The 18,207-nt window shown below is 40.5% G+C and overlaps 2 protein-coding genes across 2 annotated transcripts; both read right to left on the bottom strand.

Moving 5' to 3' along the window:
* Positions 1–20: 20 nt before the first annotated feature.
* On the bottom strand, positions 21–4,014 carry LOC118403302. Its single transcript, XM_035801961.1, has 3 exons — positions 3,204–4,014; positions 2,560–2,658; positions 21–1,748 (listed from the first exon to the last, which is right to left on the bottom strand). Exons 1-3 carry the CDS (start codon positions 3,435–3,437, stop codon positions 1,548–1,550), a joined length of 534 nt encoding a protein of 177 aa, XP_035657854.1. The 5' UTR covers positions 3,438–4,014; the 3' UTR covers positions 21–1,547.
* Positions 4,015–4,085: 71 nt separating this feature from the next.
* On the bottom strand, positions 4,086–11,931 carry LOC118403301 (interferon regulatory factor 5-like). Its single transcript, XM_035801960.1, has 4 exons — positions 11,727–11,931; positions 7,916–8,125; positions 6,444–6,627; positions 4,086–5,206 (listed from the first exon to the last, which is right to left on the bottom strand). The coding sequence occupies exons 1-4, from the start codon at positions 11,739–11,741 to the stop codon at positions 4,851–4,853; spliced, it is 765 nt and encodes a 254-aa protein (XP_035657853.1). The 5' UTR covers positions 11,742–11,931; the 3' UTR covers positions 4,086–4,850.
* Positions 11,932–18,207: the final 6,276 nt, after the last annotated feature.

Below are 18,207 nucleotides of genomic sequence, written 5' to 3'. Positions count from 1 at the left end.
CGGTCCATAACGCAACTGTGGCGTCCCCTTTTCTATGGCAGCTGAACACCGTGTACGTACTGTGTAATCAGGTTTAAATTTTTGCCCAGGGGGTATACAATTACTACGAGACTCTGCTTTGTTGTTGTTCAGAATAAACTACGACCGTGTCTACCACATGCCACGTGTTTTACTTTTATACTATTTATTTCAGGTAAATGATCTTCAAATTGTGACAAAAAATGTGTGCACGTTTTAGTAAGCTTACAGTAATTGCAGGGAAGTTTATATACGTTGTTTTCTCATACAGATTAAACAGCTTTCTCTGTTTACGACAGCATATATATTACCGAACAGTATCTCTGTTATACCACCATTCCACTAGGGCAGCGACCTCATTGCGACTGATCTGTGACTTAAAATTTAACAGAGTGTTCAACGAATTCCGCAGAAAAACAGATTTTTTGTCTGTTTATTGATTTGTTTATTAAGATTTTAAGAGTAGATCTAAAATCTATTCTTCCTGCAGTCAACTTTTTATGCTTTGAGTGTTTTGTAGGACCTCACGTCATCCTATGTGCAACGTGTCACATGGAGTAAAATGTTATTAACAATATCCCCCGCTTAACGATTTCTGAGACAAACAAGCATTCATATGACGCAAGACCCTGTAACACTATTACCGGTCCAAACATCAACATTCTGGGCTGAACAAAGGTTGGTGAGCACCAAGGAAGGTCAACACGGGTCATGACGTCATACAAAATGGTTGCCGAAATTAGGAATAACTAGTAACGTTACAGTATAATTTTGGAAAGTTGTCATATTTGTTTTGACATGCTGCCCTTTTTCTTTGTCTCTGTCTTGTTCAATCATACGAAAGGAATACAATATTGATATTATTTAACGCTTTGCAATATCTGCAAAGTTATTTGACTACAGTCTTCAGTAATGCACTACTATCTATTTTAGCAACGTTCAAATTTTCTCCCTATAGTATGAGAGACGAACTTTTGACTTCTGACATTGCTTCTCTGCATAACGCAAATGAGGTAAACTTTATATTTGTGCCATTGTATCTTTTCATGCTTCTATTGCAACTTTCTCCATAATAATCAGTACTAGAACGGTATGATTATCGTAATTGAGTTCCAGGTCGGACTCCACCAATTAATAGCAACGATTGAGTTTCTTTTTCATAACAGTAGCGAAAACCTCATACCTCGTCTTTAGCAATAACCATGTGTATGGAAGATGCTTTTAGTTTATGTCAGCGTGTAATCAAGTGTGTGTCAAGTTCGTGCTAAGTCACTAATGAATTCAACTTTACTTTACCATCTAGGGCATTTAGGGCGCCGAGGAAGTTATGTTTTCCCTGGCGATTTGTTGAACATGATCGTAGGCAGTCCACAAAACTTCTTGTTTCTTACACCTAATAACTATTCAATCTAATGATCTTTTACTGAAAAATTATCAGAATGATAAGATCTCAGATACTCAATTTTTTCCACACTTATTGGTGCAACTTTACGCTATCCGAGCACTAAGTATTTTTCTGGGATCTTGAACTACAACTTCTTATACCCAGGTTCTTCAAGACCAAAACCAGGGAACGTGTCGAAATGGTCGGTGACTTTGAGCTTGTCGAACCCTTTGCAGTGGACGCACTCCAGTTTCATGGGCCTCTTCTCCCTCCATCCCCCGACGATTCTGAGGCGTGGATGGTCCCCTGCGTACCACCCGCGTGAATGAACAACGTACTGTCCCTCCTAGAGTTTAAACAAAATGTAGAATGTACTTTAATACAATACTGACATATTTTATGCTTTGAATAAATGCAGATAATTTCTGAGATGGAAAGAAAAAAAGCTTTGGGGGACGGGCTTCCAGTCTTAAAGCTAGTCCCTGTTTCATTGAGGGAAGAGATGATCATCTGGTGATGTTTTCTCATACAGGGAAAGAAAATCCTGGCTTTCAAAAATAAAAGGACATGGACTTGGGTATACTTGCCTCTAGCGGAATATTTGAGAACTACATTTTAAGGCATGATTAAAACATGGTGGTACTCTTGGCCGTACCGAAGAGTCTGAATCCATACCGTGTAGGAATCAATAGGGGTTAAGATATGATTGTACTGAATAAAGTTACATTTGTGAACTTGAATGTCGCTTTAAATTATGTCAATATGCTACATTGATCTGTCGATAAGCAGAAGTTAATATATAAACATGTTCCATTCAACCTTGAGGACCTGGGCCGGGGCAAGAACTATTGTGCACATACTGAAGGACTTCGCCATGTTGTTGTCATTATAACCATGTAAATATTGACAGACGGTAAACAAGGACGGCAGTTACTACTGTAACATTACAAGGTCATTAGTAGCCAGTTAACTGTACAACGGATTAAGGCACATTTCTATTGCCAAACAGAAAGCCAAAATCCCAATCCGGTGCGGTCCACCTGGATAACTTATTAGCTTTGTCACACAATCTGGATAATTGCACGAAATATGCTGGCAAATGAGGTGTGCAATTAAACGGCTTCTACTGTATTAAAGACATTAAAAGCAGTCCTCACCAGCCCGAAGCTATCCTCCAATCCCATCGCCATGATGATGCCGGGGATGATCATGAACGGACCAATCAGAAGCGTTCCTGCGACTGCCGGGGCCACCACCTATTTCACCCAAAATTCCATAAACCAATCAAACAACATAACTTTCATATCCTTATATAAAATAAGCTTATAGAATTCGTCTTTGCGTGTACAGCAGAACTCGAGAGGTCGTAGGATCTTGTGATACATGTGTTAGTAATGTTTTTACGTGTTGATAAAATCATGAAGATATTAAAATAATGGCTCTCTAGCGGCTTTCTAAGGTACAGCAGGACTTCTATACTCGTTCTTACAGCGCAGTTTATGTCTATCTGTACAACGTTCCTTTGTATAAAATGAGATTTTTTTTCTCAGTTAACGTTGCGGTATCAATATATGATTTAGTAACTTATTATAGACGTGACGAAGTCTCGGATAGTCCTGGTAAATTATCTTAATTCTAAAACCAATATTTACATGATATGCCAGCTTTGCGAGCACATAATATATTACTTTAAACAGGAACTGTTAAATATACAGTTACCCATGTTACGTTACGAGTTTTAATACAAAGTGCTCAACATAACAAACTCATAGACGACAAAAAGCCATGCATTTTAGCATACCTTGATGTGTTCTTTCGCCGATTTCTTTGACGTCATTTCGTTGTCGTGTACCTTGCCGTCCGAGTGTTTGTACTTCTTGAACGGAAAGGCACAGATGGTGAAGTGTACGGCTCCGGTCCTTCTGTAAAACGTTTCACCTGGTTCCACCAACTCGTAATACAGCGGTCCGGCCTGGTTCAAACTCACCACAAGCCTGTCTTCCGTGTCGTTCTTTATGGATATGGAACCTCCCATAGTAGTTGTACGTGTTCTATGTCACGTTTTCAGCTGCAGACGACTTTTTTTTGTGGCCAGAAAATCAGCATGGGCGCTTGAATCGCCACCAAATGCGGAAATATCGTCGTTTCCAGGTATAACGCAAGGTTAATCAAATAGGTTGAGGAAGTAGGCTTTGTAACTCCAACTACCGTCTGCAATTGCGAACTGTGGACGTTCAAGAGTTTAAAAATACACTTATTTTTTTCACAGACCTTAACCTTATACCCGTTGTTGTTCGTTTAAGGTCGTCTGAATGTTTGTGTCAAACTATTTCTGATTGGTCGATTTCTGCCCCTTCAGGCACAAGGTCCTGTCTTCTTATTGGCTAGTTCGAAATCTTTGCTTAGACAGTGACGCGTCATGGTTAAAAGTTCATCCATGGCTGGGTAAACGTGGGTCAATATTGGTTAATATTTAACCAATGGGTGCCTTTGTGTTTGGTACTGACACAGGCATGTACACGCATGTACATCTATTTATCATGAAACATCAAAAAGTCTCTACATCTAAGTTACAGAAATTACAGCCTTTTCTATAGACTTAATATATATCCTCTCATTCAAAAGTTACAAGTCAAGCTGACTTTTGAAGTAATAGAAGACACAGTAGAATGACTATGAAATATATAAAACATTGTTGACGTTATTTTATTCTATCGACAAAGTTTGAACCAAATACATAAACATGTTACCAACAAAAAGTACACATGATGATAATGAGTACCAAGTTTCACAATACTGCGTTGGAAAATTAGATATCAAACATCAGAATTGCGGACAAAAGCGTAAGAAATTCTTCACATAATTTCTGTAGTATACAACACAACACTAGCTAAGCAATGGAAAGGGGTTTTCTTTTGAATCATTGAAGTTTTTACAGCCTTTTTATATCTATAACAATCAATACCTATGAATGTTGAAAGGTTGCCGTAATCCAAAATGTTAGAAAAATATCGTAGGTTATAAAACCCTGAATATTACTTTTGATAATTACATATATCATTTATTCTTTGATATGTAGTTATGATACGCTATTTGGAGAGAAGCTACTGCATGGATTGATCTGACATCTACTTATTAATTAGAATTAATGAGAAATATCCATCATATTCAAAAGTTAAACTTGATGCGTTTCTCTCTCGCAAAAACTAGCTGCACTGCACTCACTGTCCTTCCAAAGACCAATGACGTTTTGAAAAAGGGCATCTTTGATATTGTATGATCTCAATCCAATTATTTTATGCATTTATACTTGGTTAAATCTCTGTTGGCGATTCTACATTCACACTTTTCTGTTCATCTTAGAAATACAAGGAAGTGATAAAATTTTCATGCAATTTCATGTAAACAAAACGATACATCCTCCGTATAAAATCGAATACACGAGCGGTCATCTGGTTTGACAAGTAAATTCTTTCTGCGCCGCGAGAATTTGGCGCACTTTTTCCTTCGAGTCCTCAACGTACGATACGATAGCCTCTGGTTGGTCGTAATCCATCGCATCTGGTGACGTCACATCTGGTGACGTCACATTTGGTGAAGTAGGATCTGGTGACGTCATATGTGTCATGGCAGCGTGTTGTGACTTTTTAGCTTTTGTGACGTGGTGGACTGACTTTTTGCCGCGTTTCGGGATGACCCCGAGACAGTTGGCGCATGCGCACGGACCATCGCCCTCGTCGTCTTCGGAGTCGTAGTCACTGAAGACATCCACTTCCGCCACGAACTGATACTCTTCATTGATATCTATAGAGAAAAAAAACAGCTTCAATTTAACGTAGATTTATATAGATTCTTTCATCGTAATCCCTGATACGTCTAACCGCAAAAGATTGCCATTTCGTTTCAGACACTGCTGAGGGCTATGCCCAAAGAAGTGTACCAACTTCTTTTTAATTGTCTTCAGTCCATACTAAAGATTTCCTTCATAAAACATACAGTCAGTGCATCATATACACAAGCGCATGGAATTCGGTCGGACCTTTTTAGTGTCTATTAGCACGCAGGGAAGCAAGTTTCTTTCCTGTGCAAGTAGCAGGGTGTATTTTAGAGGGAGGGTTGCTCCTTCCATTTTAACGCATTATATTCGTGGCTAGGGCTGGGTATCGGTACGGTGTACCGGTACAAAACCGGTTTTTCTTATTGGACCGGTCCGGAAAAACCGGACCTGAAAAAATTAGGTGAACCGGATGTTGGACCTATTGGACAATGAACAGATTATATGATAAGGTATTCCCACGTTTTGGGGCTTACCGGTCGAAGAAAATAACAAGGGCGAAGCAGAGTAGGGTCTATAGTCATTTCTACCAAGTTTTACAGTAAATTATACAGAGGCAGTTAGCCTTGTAGGACTTTAAAATGCCAGTGGGAGTCGAATGCTCCACGAAACAGATTTCTTTGTAGCAAAATGGACTATTGTTTTGAGTATCGTCCATTCATAAGTTTTCACATACTGAATCAGGTCCAGGTTCAGGTCCGGACCTGGACCTAATCCTCTGGACCTGAACCGGACCTGGACCTGAATTTTCTGTACCGGCACCCACCCCTATTCGTGGCAGCTCCTTGAACACGGGACCCCATTTTACGTGCCTTCTGAAAGCTAACCTGGAATCCAATCTACCGTGGATTGGCCAGGCTACCTTCGGGACAGGAGGGTCTTTCACCGCCGGGGTAATCTTTCACACCCGGTAGGAGTTTTGCACGGTGGGAGTTTGCCATCCACCCACTGTGCAAAGTCCTACCGGGAAAATGCTACCGAGTGTGAATGATTACCCCGGCGGATGAGAGCTGCACTGGCCCCGCAGAGAGCCTACACTAACTACGGCAGGCCGTGCCACAACTAGACTGAATTCCAGGTTATCTGAAAGCCGGGTGCAGCTCCAACCGAGATGCCCTTCTCAGGATTGAACCAGCTGAGCTACAGGGACATCCCCATTGAACGGCCCTTATCATTTATAGGTAAATATGAAATATGATAACGTACATTGTTCGGGGATCATCTGGTAGATTCTATATGGGTTCTTCCTGTTGATGCCGGTGTACGTGCGGTGGTCCAGCTGCAGTATGTCCTTGTTCTGGTTGAGGGCGCACCTGAAGTTGGCCTTCCATCGGGTGGGGTCAGGTTCGTCGAGCCCCGGATGGAACTTGCCCGTGTGGATGGCCCATTCCTGCAGGGACAGGGAATGGTTACAGGGGGCGCTTCCGTCAAGACGCGTAGATGTAGTACCAAAGAGATTTTTAAAGATCGTTGGTCGCAGGGAGTTGTTCAAAATCTCATGCCCCAAGAGTTCTGTATGTACTGTTGTATGTACCCTGGATGTACTTCTGTACGTTAGAAATTAGTTAAGCACATTAATCATAACACAGATCTTAAACTCTTGACTAAAAAGAAAAATATACATAGATTGTGCAATAAAATGATAAATGATATTTAGATTAAAACGATCTTTCTTGTATCAACTTAATCAAGCAACACTGTTTCGCAATAAAGAATGCAAAAAGTTTTGTCAACCGTTTTGTAATTGTCTTCTGTGATCATAAAATGGCTATTTCAAATTATATCTTAAATAATGTACTAGTAAACGTTTCTGTATTCTGTAGAATTTTCACTTTGATTAAGTCTCTTAAGCTTTGCAAATTACACCTACATGTGTAAATTAGCTATGATTCAGATCCTGTTTTTTGACATGAAGTCTACCGAATGCTATTTAAGTTCTTTTGAGTTTGACTTTTTTACTTGACATGCCATAAACAGCATGCAGTCCTGGTCTTGTTATTACGAATCTAAGATGTTGTTTCAGTTGTTTTCATATTCCTAATGCAACTAGACAAGGCTCCTTTATCTCCACTATAGCAGAAAAGCAAGGAGAAGTTGAATTTATCCAGCAATAGTCTCATTTTGTATCTGTGAACTGTATCTTTTCAACATGTCTTGTTGTAACCTGTACTTAGCCCGGTGTGGCAAAAATGTGCAATAAAGGTCTTCATTCATTCATTCATTCATTATAAAGTAACCGGCATCTTTCAAGCGACGAGATTGACACTGTACGCTTCGCGAAAAACGTACAAAACAAAAAGGGGACATACATATCCACTACACACTGCTTTTGCTTAGGTCACATTTCTAAACCGGGGCCCGGCCGGGCTGTTTAAGGCGACGAAAAATATATACCTGAGGAAGATAAAGCCTCCTTCACCGGCCTTTCTGGGGGCATTGGCACTGATGTTTAGGTCGATTTTCAACTGAGAGAATACGCCGTGAAGGAAATATGCCGCGAAAGGAAAAATGCCGGGAAAGGAATATATGCCGGGAAGCTTGTACTCGCCCCCAGTCCTCTTTATACGTTAGGTGTATTTCGCTGTCCTTTCTATTATTCCTTTCGTTCCCGAAAACTGTCCAGTCGGGCCCCGGGTTGGAAAATATAATTGAAGAGAATTGAAAAAAAAAAAACTTACCATAAACAGCATGCAGTCCCGGTCCTGTTTATAGTCCGCCCGTGCGAAGTGTTTCCACGGAATCCTGAAGATGCCGTTGTCCTGGTCCACCCACTGTAAGTTGGGTACTCTGCCGCTGTTGATCTGGTCTATGAGCCAGGGACGGAGTCTCTGTCGGGTTTTAGAGTTCGGACTTCCATTCTTCAGTTGGGGTAACTCCGAGTCCGACATCTGAAATGGGTAAAATGCGTCATATGACTATCGCATTTAGCCTATATTGGCAAAAACGTGCAAATAAAAATCATTGTCATCTTCATTTTAACTTAACTCAATACATCTACTGACAGCTCACCTTTTCCCCAGATTTCAGTATATATACTAAGGATTTATTTTTTGCATTTGCTTTCGGACGAATCGGACAAACGAGGACAATGTGGAACTGCACTCAAGTGTTAGTAGCTTATTTTAACAGTGCCACATACACAGTACAGACAGAAGGTAAAGGTAGTATTCTCCCTCCCCGACCGAAGCCAGGTCCCCATTTTTACACCTGAGTGAAGTGAGGAAGGTCGTGTGAAGTGTCTTTCCCAAGGACACAACGTCGGGGGCACGGCGGGTATCGAAAACGGACTCTTGGCTTCCGAGCTCAACACGCTACCAGTTTCACCACATACAACGCCAATACAGCTTTATTTCTGAGGTGTGAATGTGAACTTAAGCTAAAATGGTAATCTATAGACTTGCCCTTTAAAAAGACTTATGATTTCATGGAGAAAATACAAAAATAAACGGTAATGTTAAGGTGTGGTGGGGAGTTGGCAGGTAGGCGTTTCTTGGAAGCCCAGCGCGTTTAAGAACCGTTTACGTGAAGTGTGGGTGAAAAGGCAGGAAGTGTGCGGTATTTACACTTAACCTGGGGTCAAGGTGATACCCCCTTTCCACTAGGACGGCGCTCTCACCGCGCTCTCTCTGTGACATAAAATTTGACAAACCTCTCAACGAATTGTATAGAAAAGAAATCTTTTTACACTTTGTGTGTTTTGTTGTCATCTCAGTCACACTTTTGCGTTTTGTATGGTATACCCAGTATGAAATTGAAGTTGGAGTTATTTAAGTCGCAATGAGAGCGCACCGCAATCTCCGTCTGGTGGAAAGCGGACCTTAGTTACAAATGTACATTGTTAAACAGTCTGAAATATTTAAATTGTGTCAATGAAAAGACGATATGCCATTAAGGTATTGGATATTAACACTTACATAACAAAAATTATGGTATAAATATTGACATTTTATTCATACGCAATCGAACGCACAGTACGCATCTCAATCGTTTTGTGTCAGTTTTATTTAAGTACGCAGGCAATACGTCCAGTAGGCGTACCTAAAACTGAAACAAAACGATTGAGATGCGTATGAGGTGCGTATTTAGCGTACGCGTACGACTGCGCATGGAAAATGTCAATACGGACCTCATACGGATTATACATATACGCTACGCTAGTGTGAGTACATCATAAGAACGCTGTAATCAATGAGCTTTCCACATCACATCATTTTACAAGATTGGGACTGTAAACAAAGTGATTTCAGAAAAAAATGTGTAAGTCTTCTTTAGTGTCAAACATTAATCAATAACAAAAGAGAGCCACCGGATACACGCACAGAGTTTTTGGGTAGAAGATGGTGATGGTTATATCGCCAGATAAGAAATTACTCAAGCAACTGGAAATGATTTTTGAAAACTAGATATGGTTCCAAAAATCATATCCAGTTGCTTGGGTAATTGCTATTTGGCGTATCTTACTACCTAGATGTCTAACCTTCACCGACGATGTATTATTGATTTACACGTGTATACATGGCGGTAAGGTGGTAAAAGTGATATTAATTCAAGGTCTTGTCCCTCTTCGCTCTAATGTGAACTACAAAGCCGGACAAGTTATTCTAAAATCTTCCCAAATGGCTTCTTGAAGGTCAAACATCGACTCTCCAGTTGCGATGAAGGTCGTAGCCGTGTGCACAGCGCCGCGGTGATATTTTCATGCACGTCTGACTTCACACGATAAATCAGATAATGCAGAAGGACGTTCACAGCCTCGAGACACAGCAATGTTGAGTAGCAATAGAAACGTGTTATTGTTTTTCGGTATCAGTTTTAGTTTAGACTGTACTGTAGCATTTATAAGGTCTTAAAACTCTAGAGGTCTTGGCTAAGACGGTCTCTTTTATGATAAAAGCTCCTTGGTTAGTCGTTGCCAAGGAGTATACGAGGACTGTTTGTAAGAATTGTTCCTGTTGGTAAGGTTAATAATTTACAGTCAGCTGGCCGAGGTTTAAGTTGGTTGTTTGGCACGTACGGGAAAGGTTAATAATGTAACTAAGGGGAGAATCGTTAGTGAACGGACAGGGGTTGGGAACGACGGGGGAGTTTCATTCTTGGTAACCTGTTTGATCCTGCTATAAGCGTAGTTTTACATCATATTCATTCATTCAATACCGCCACTACTACGCGGGCTATCATAGGTATTTTATGGAGTAGACACCACCGTGTGGTGGGTGGGATATGCTATTGGGCGATGACTTTCGTGTTTTTCTAGTCAGCCATTCTTTGCGTTGATGTCCCTTCGCACAGCCTAATGTTTTTCATTACACTTCACTTCAGGACGTGAAATTACTCAACCAGGTTCGTTGCATCCGTTCAATCAATTTTCGTTCAGTGAACAATTTATAGAACAAGACTGTCATTTCGGTTAATGGATGAGGCACCTACCATGACCGGGGTTTCTCACCAATGGGCATGAACGCAGTAAGAATATGTTGAATCGCAACCAACGGATAACATGTAAGAAGATACGTGTAGCGAGATATCCATTTTGGCAAAGAGGTTGAATAGAGAACCCTCAACATTTAGGAAGTTTCGATTTCGATCCTAACATTTACCAGAAACACCACTCTACAAAGAGCCTGCCTTTAAAGATGAAAATAAGGTGTCGTGTCAGTCTTACATAGAATCCTATCGTCTTGAGAGTGTGTTTTTAAAAGAGGCGACCTTGTGTGAGTCGGGGCGTTATAGAGTCAACATTCCGCTCAACGTGTTACGTTTCTCTCGGCTGAATAGGTAAACAAAGGCGAGAGAACTGTTCTCATTTATCAACGCGAGACCACGGCGTTTTGACAAGTGCCCCCTACGCAAGTCTCAACCCCCCACCCCCAACCCCACCTTGCTGTTTCCCATGACTGCTAACGCAGTAGAGTTTGGTACTGGTAGGAGTTTTGGAAAGGTGCGAGCGCCGAAACCGAATATAAGCATACACGGCAACAGCAGCGCAGTGACCCGTACGTTGACCTTTTCCTCAGGCAAATACAGGCACTCCGAGACCAGTCCAAGGTTCAACTCGTGCACAAAAACACCTTCTTAAAGAGAGAAGAAAGATACGGAATCGTAGCAGTCAAGTCTTCCCGTTGACTCTCAGAGGTTGTTGTTAGAAATACATAAATCTTAAGTTGCCAACGTCAATTGACGTTGTATTTACACAAGCAACACTTACATTATAAGGAGGGATTTCGAACGTACAAACTCAATCGTCGTGCCCTCTTTCGAGTATCTTTCTGGTGTATTTTAACACATTACAAGCCCCTGTACGTCCCAGTGCAATCTCTAACAGTCTCGTGCGACAAATCATGTCATAGACATTACAGACTTGCTTAATTGCTTGAGTTACGGCGCTAGCCAAGTCCTAACGATTCCGCATTGAAATGTGAAAAGGATCCTCACAAAAACAGCCCTACTTACAGTCGATACATTTAGAGATTATCAAATGAGGAGACTTACCTTAACACCAAGCATACAGACAACCTTGAGGTGACGTTTTGTCCTAAGCCAGGTGTGAAGAGAGAGAAAATATGTGGGTTGCGTGTTTGGCGAGGGGCGGACCAGAGCGAGGCTCAGCTGCACACGTCACCGGTGACCTTTCACCTGCCTCCAAGGTTATTCAAGGTTAACGATGCAGCGACACGCCAGTTCTAAAGCTTCTGTTGGCATGAAAAGGAGAAAAGAAATGTCACACAATCATGTAAACTAACACACACGATACATAGATGAAAATTGAACAGATGGTCAAATGTTTGACGCGGGTTTGGGGACATTTGGGGCGCTGGAAAACAGGTTTGGGGGAAGCCCTTTCGTTTTCGAAGCTTTCCGAGAAGGCAGTTTCGATGACGTCACACACCTGTATGGCTCGATTGCAAGGGTAAAGTTGTTTTCTAAAGGATGTTATGGATCATTTACGGTGTCTAGAACTATCGGACATCGGGTTTTAAGAAGTTCAGCTCTCACATAACAATTAAGATGATAATAAGTATATTTCAAATCCTTGAGTCTAAGTCCAAGACAGGAGTTTTCCTGACGAGCAAATAATAAAGAACAATAAAACACGTAGCTAGTCTTAATGCTACCTCTTAATACATCAAATCTTAGCTCTTTGAATTTTCCTTCTTTTTTCTGGAGAAATGGAAGACGAACGATCCCACTTTTATCGCTAATACATTAATTCTGTGATGTTTAGAAAAGAGTAAAGCTTTTCTTTTTGACTGTAAACGTTGAAACATGATCAAACATCCATGAAGATAAAAGCAAATACACAACACACCGAGATACCTTAGAAAGTTGATAAACACCATTGCAATATCGTCACACCCCTTTGCTTTGTTCCATTGCCAAATGTCGCTGACAAAATACTTGTGAGTCATTGCCTCCTTGGGCGTATTTCCGGTTCCATGTGATTTTGCGGTTGGGTTTCCGGTTCCGGTGTGCTTCTCATTTTCGATTTCTCATTTTCTTTTAGCAATGGGCTACATACGGAATAGACGGTCTTCGATACTCAATCCGATCGGTTCCAGATCACCATTTCTCACTTCCTCTAAGAAAACTAGTGCAAGGAACAGAGGAGGCGAAGTTACTTAAAGTTTCATACGTAGGACCAAGGACTTGGTAGGGCGGTGTGGGCTATTAAAGGTGTTTGGTACGCTCTACTACTCTCGAAGCAGACGTTCGGCTCGGACTGTTTTAGTATAGGCGTTTTTATGAGGCTTTCTTTTCTGCGCTATTTCTTTATGCCATCCACTATCATTTGCCTGTAAGACATAAAGAGAACAGCACCAACTATATGTAGCACCACTTAAGCTATCATTATCAACATACCGAAAATCATCATGACGATCCGTCAAACCCTTCTTGAGTTATTATTCCCTTTCAACGTCTGACACTAAACCGACCCCTGCAGTTCCAAAACCACATGACCACAGCATGTCCAGAACTCGAAATATCAATACCGGAAGTTACCCTGTAGTACCGTACTAAGCCGCTAGGGGCCTACAATCTAATCGTTTCCATCAAGTACCATCAAGATCTACCCACATACCAAATGCCAATATAATCTATCCAGGCGTTGTCCAGTTATGCTGGTATTCTAGAAACAAACAAACAAACAAACAAACAAACAAACAAACAACACACATACAAACGATACCCAAAATATGACCTTCCTGGCGAAGGTAAAGAACAGAAAACATGGTACAGCAATGTGATGTACAAATTCGACTCGCTTCGTTGTGTGTGATAGGGATAAGTCGTTCGGAAAAGTAGACCATACATGATAAGCGATATGCTCCAAATACGAAGCTAATGTGTCCCATTCCTTTTATGTTCATACAAGCGAAAGTGTCACTGCTTTTAGCGCACGGCTAATTATTCCGAACGCGGAAACACAAGGTTGCCCAAAGGCGGTGGCACGAGCGTCACTGACCTGATTGCATGAATGACATCGCTTGTCAATCAATTTTCATCTGTTTCCACAAAAATACGTTTCTGACCTTGCTTTAAATCGCACCAGAAAACTGAAACTGGACGAATACATGCCGTAAATAGCAAAATGATACCGGAAAACTGATACTGATGTCGTACAATGCTGTTCCAAAGTTAAGGAAGAGGCTTTGAAAGAACAAAAATAAAGAATTTATTGTTTTTTGTACCATGTTCTATGTGTTCGGTCATTTACGTAACCTTACTAGCCACTAAGATTTCATAATAAAGGCATTACTTTGCCCAGGTTTTTGTTCACGTTCGTTTTGTGGTGTCATCCATATATTCAAATCAGTATAGCCTTGCATATCAAAATGAAGCTTTCACAGTTTTCGCCTCAAGTTATCTGGCCTCTAGTAGTTTAGACAACTTATAGTTCCTTTCTTTTGCACAGAACGTAGCAATTCGTTAGGCGACACCTTCAAGTTCAAGCATGAAAAGAGGTATTGTTTTTGCATTCTTGGTCTCATTTTCCCGAAAAGTCCAACAGTAATTTCTACCGGCACGCAGCGACATCTATGTTACATGGATGGTACTGCAGTAGAGCTGCCACATTCGTAATGTCCCCTTCTTACTTCTTAGGGATTTTACCATGACCAGTATTCAGACGGAATGGGGGGGGGGGGGGGGTTCATAAGGTATTCTTACAAGCGCTCAAGGGATAAAATGTTGTTTTTTTCCTTCAACCTTGTTTGTTATTTCTTCTTTATTTCTTTATTTGAATTTACCACATGCAAAAACAAGTGGAAGGGAGGACAAAACAGGTGTATCAACACCTTTACAAGTTGTCCTCCCAAAATTTATTGTTGTTCACCAAGGAAATGTTCAATCGTGTTCATCAATATGGCTTCCAAGTAGTAAATGTTTTGCAAAAAATCCTCGGTAGAAAATAAACATCGGCACATCAACTGGGGGTATACATAAAGGAGACTATGGTTAGTCCACCTAACAGCGATCGCTAAAGCCTACGTACGTCTCATTTCCATAGGGATAAAATGTTAGAGGCTGAACAGTTACACGAACTTTCTTTGTAAGTTGGTAACAAAGTTTCACAATAATAAGCCACTGTCTATTCTTCTCCCATGCTTCAAACCCCCTGGTAGAAAACTACATTGCTAAAAGTCTGAGAAAACTCCATGTTGCTGCAATTGCAAGTGACTATGTCTGTGAAAACCGTGAAAAAAAGATATCGCCTAAATTATGATGTCGGTCTGTATATAGAATAATAATGATACCCCAAAAATCAAAGTTATATTTTATTTCCTGTTTGTGTGTAAACAAATATGTATAACAAAAGGGAAACAGGAACTATACACACATGCACAACGCTACAATGTACTACATACATAACGTTACAAATGGAAAGATGTAACCCCCACCCCACCCCAACCTAACCCATTCCTTTGGAAAAAAAAAACTAAGACGGACGCTAGACTGGGGGCATGCCGGCATTTTAGCAAAATATCGACTCGTGTGTCAAAGCCAGAAAGTGCACTAACAGAACTCAACTTGTCAATCAAAACATGATAGGTCACGTGCACTGAGGCGTGGGTTTAACTCGAAAATGACCTTAAATTCAGTAAAGAACCCGTGCTGTGTGAACGGGCTGTAGAATACCAGAAAAGGTACGGTCATCTGTTTCTTTATAACCACTAGTTGTTTCGTGTATAACTTTGGTAGTGTACTCAGTGAAGTGTATGGTAATATACATAATCTTACCATTATTTGTTGGGGGAAAGGATAGGGTTTGAGAGAAAAGCTGACATTGAACAATCACAATGCTTTAGATATAGAACACTTGTTATACCACGGGGAGCGTATACGTTTTATCTATCTAAGAAGGTACATGACAAGGGACTTCACACACAAAAATGAAGTTTCTTCCATATCTCTCCAGTGTCACTGACGAAAGATAGTGAATACTACTTGAAACATCTGACCGTTTCCAAAATCATATCCAGTTGCTCGAGCATCTGCTTTTTGGCGTAAGGGAATTCACAAAACGAAAAGATATGATTTGATTCTTACAAAGTTTCCTTTTTTAGTTCTACGTGACCCCCACCCACCATACCGATACTCCTACACAAGTCCTTTCATTCTCGTACACCAGTACCCTCTGGCCTTTTCCCACATGTTAAATGGTGGTGTTTTCCTTGCGGTATTTACCGAGGAGATATACTTCGATGTTATCCTTTCCTAAGCCGTCGGGATTATGTATTAATAGCACAGATGTTCCAAACATGTCCGTAACTACTCGATGTGTGTCGCGGTGCTGGATTTCAAAGGTTGAACCAGTTCACATGAATATTCATATGAATATACATGTGTATCCTTTTTACAAAGAAGCTACTAGCTGTAAATTAAAAGGAAACAGCTAGGAGGTCAAAACCTGCTAGCTGTAGTTTGAAAGGAAGCAGCTAGGAGGTCAAAACCCTTTTCTATTCGCCAAGAAATGGTCATGAAATTCCATGCATATGTTTTTGTTATTGTTGTTGCTTTAATTTGTTATAGTGTTAATGTAAGAACTTGCAAACAACCCAGCGCTTGTGGAAACATAACCGTCTTGTCTTTTTTCGCATGGATTTAAGTAATGCTCTGTACGTTTTTTCCCTGGTCAATGGGGGAGGGGGGCACAGAATAACGCGTGATAGCTACAGGTGGTTGCTAAAAGGCTTCGTGGCTGGGTTTTTCTTGCTGCTTATTTTCTGCTATTTTCTTAATACGCATCAGTTTTTTTTCTGATTATATGGCTTTTATAAAAATATCACAGCCATAAATCGTATATACAAACAGAACACACGATACACACAAAAATAGCCTCGCTATGATATTGCAGGCTTCGAGGCTATGGACATTCACTGTGCACGTGACTCCTCTTTGCTGCACGAAGTAACAGGATATATTGATCGTCTTCCGTAACCTACGGCACAGGGACGACATGTGAAGACTAACCCGAGTCTCTACTGTGTTGTATGGTTTCCCGCCATTGATATTTGATGTCATTCCCAAATCCTGTCGTACTAGTACGTCTATTATTATTTTGAGACAGACGAGGACAATGTGGCACAGCAGTAACTTATATCAACAGTGTCACATGCACAGTACAGACAGAAGGTAAAGGCAGTCTTTTCTTTTACCTCGCTGACCGAAGAAGGTACACATTTTTACACGTGAGGAATTCGAAGGTCGTGTAAAGTGCCTTTCCCAAGAGCACAACGTCGGGGGAACGGCGAGTATCGAACGCTGTACTAGTTACGCCTACGTTATAGGAGCTTTTTTTTTTATAAGAGGCCACTGAATACCATCGAAATTTTCCCGTGTTCACAGACAAAAAGAAAACTGCCTTCCTCCTAACATCACAGAACCCACACATTATAGAAAATGTGAGATCTTCTTCTTCAACTGTCTCAGGAAATGAAGTCATACCCAACAAGTTTCAGTTTAAAGTTAACTTTTAGATTAGAGTAGACATATTCCATACTGTTCTGCACTATTTGTTTGTTTGTCTCCTTTCATGTTAACGTTATACCTGCAATTAGCCATTGGGAAAGAATTTGCAATAAACTATTAGATATATTTCGCCCTTTCACCAGCGGAGATCGTTGAGCGACAGTACAGCGACTCTAACCGTCTGTCTCATAGTGTCAACTGATCTGTACTCAAAACGAAATGCAGAATATACATGTATTTTCCACGTGTATGTCTGTTCATAGGTCAAGTTTACAGTTAAAGTTCATTTACGTATGTTATGGGCACGAGTCAAACATAGCATATGTCAATATCATGTCACACTAGCAAGTCGCACAGAGACATGTTCCAAAGGCTTTGCTATACTATACTAAGAGACAGAACATGTGTTAATAGTAAACTTATTGCATAATTTGTTATTATCACAGGGATAGAATATACGCATTGTTACAGAAGAAATCAGACTGCCAACGGGTGCTACATACATAGTACCCTAACCCAAACAGGCCTTGGGAGGATTAGCGGCTCGTTACGGGGGGCATTAATTCTTTACTTTGAATTATTTCTAAAGTTGATACAAAACATTTTATATTTGAAAATTACTCTTTAAAAAATTACATCTTTCGATTGCGACTTAAGAAATGTTTGCAAACTATCAACACTTCTTGTGAAACATGGCATTCCCGTGTTTCCTCTTTTTCAAAATATTTACCAGTGTATCTATTATTTATTATTAAAACAATTTATGATTATATGACTATAATTCTGAAATATTACAAATATCGTTGAAAAACCCACACGGTGTCTTGGAATGGACTCTAGATACGTTACCACATAAGATCAAATCAGTATGTCCTGACGGTGAATAGTGTGGTAAGAAGACACGAACAGAAGTTGCTGATTCACCCCCCACCCCACCCCCTACCGAATACACACCTCACGATCAAAGCATTATTGGAAGTTTATATTGTCGGACCTCCTTTTT

The sequence above is a fragment of the Branchiostoma floridae genome, chromosome 16 (assembly GCF_000003815.2).
Source record: "Branchiostoma floridae strain S238N-H82 chromosome 16, Bfl_VNyyK, whole genome shotgun sequence".
NCBI lineage: Eukaryota > Metazoa > Chordata > Leptocardii > Amphioxiformes > Branchiostomatidae > Branchiostoma > Branchiostoma floridae.
This window is presented reverse-complemented; position numbering and strand designations above follow the sequence as displayed.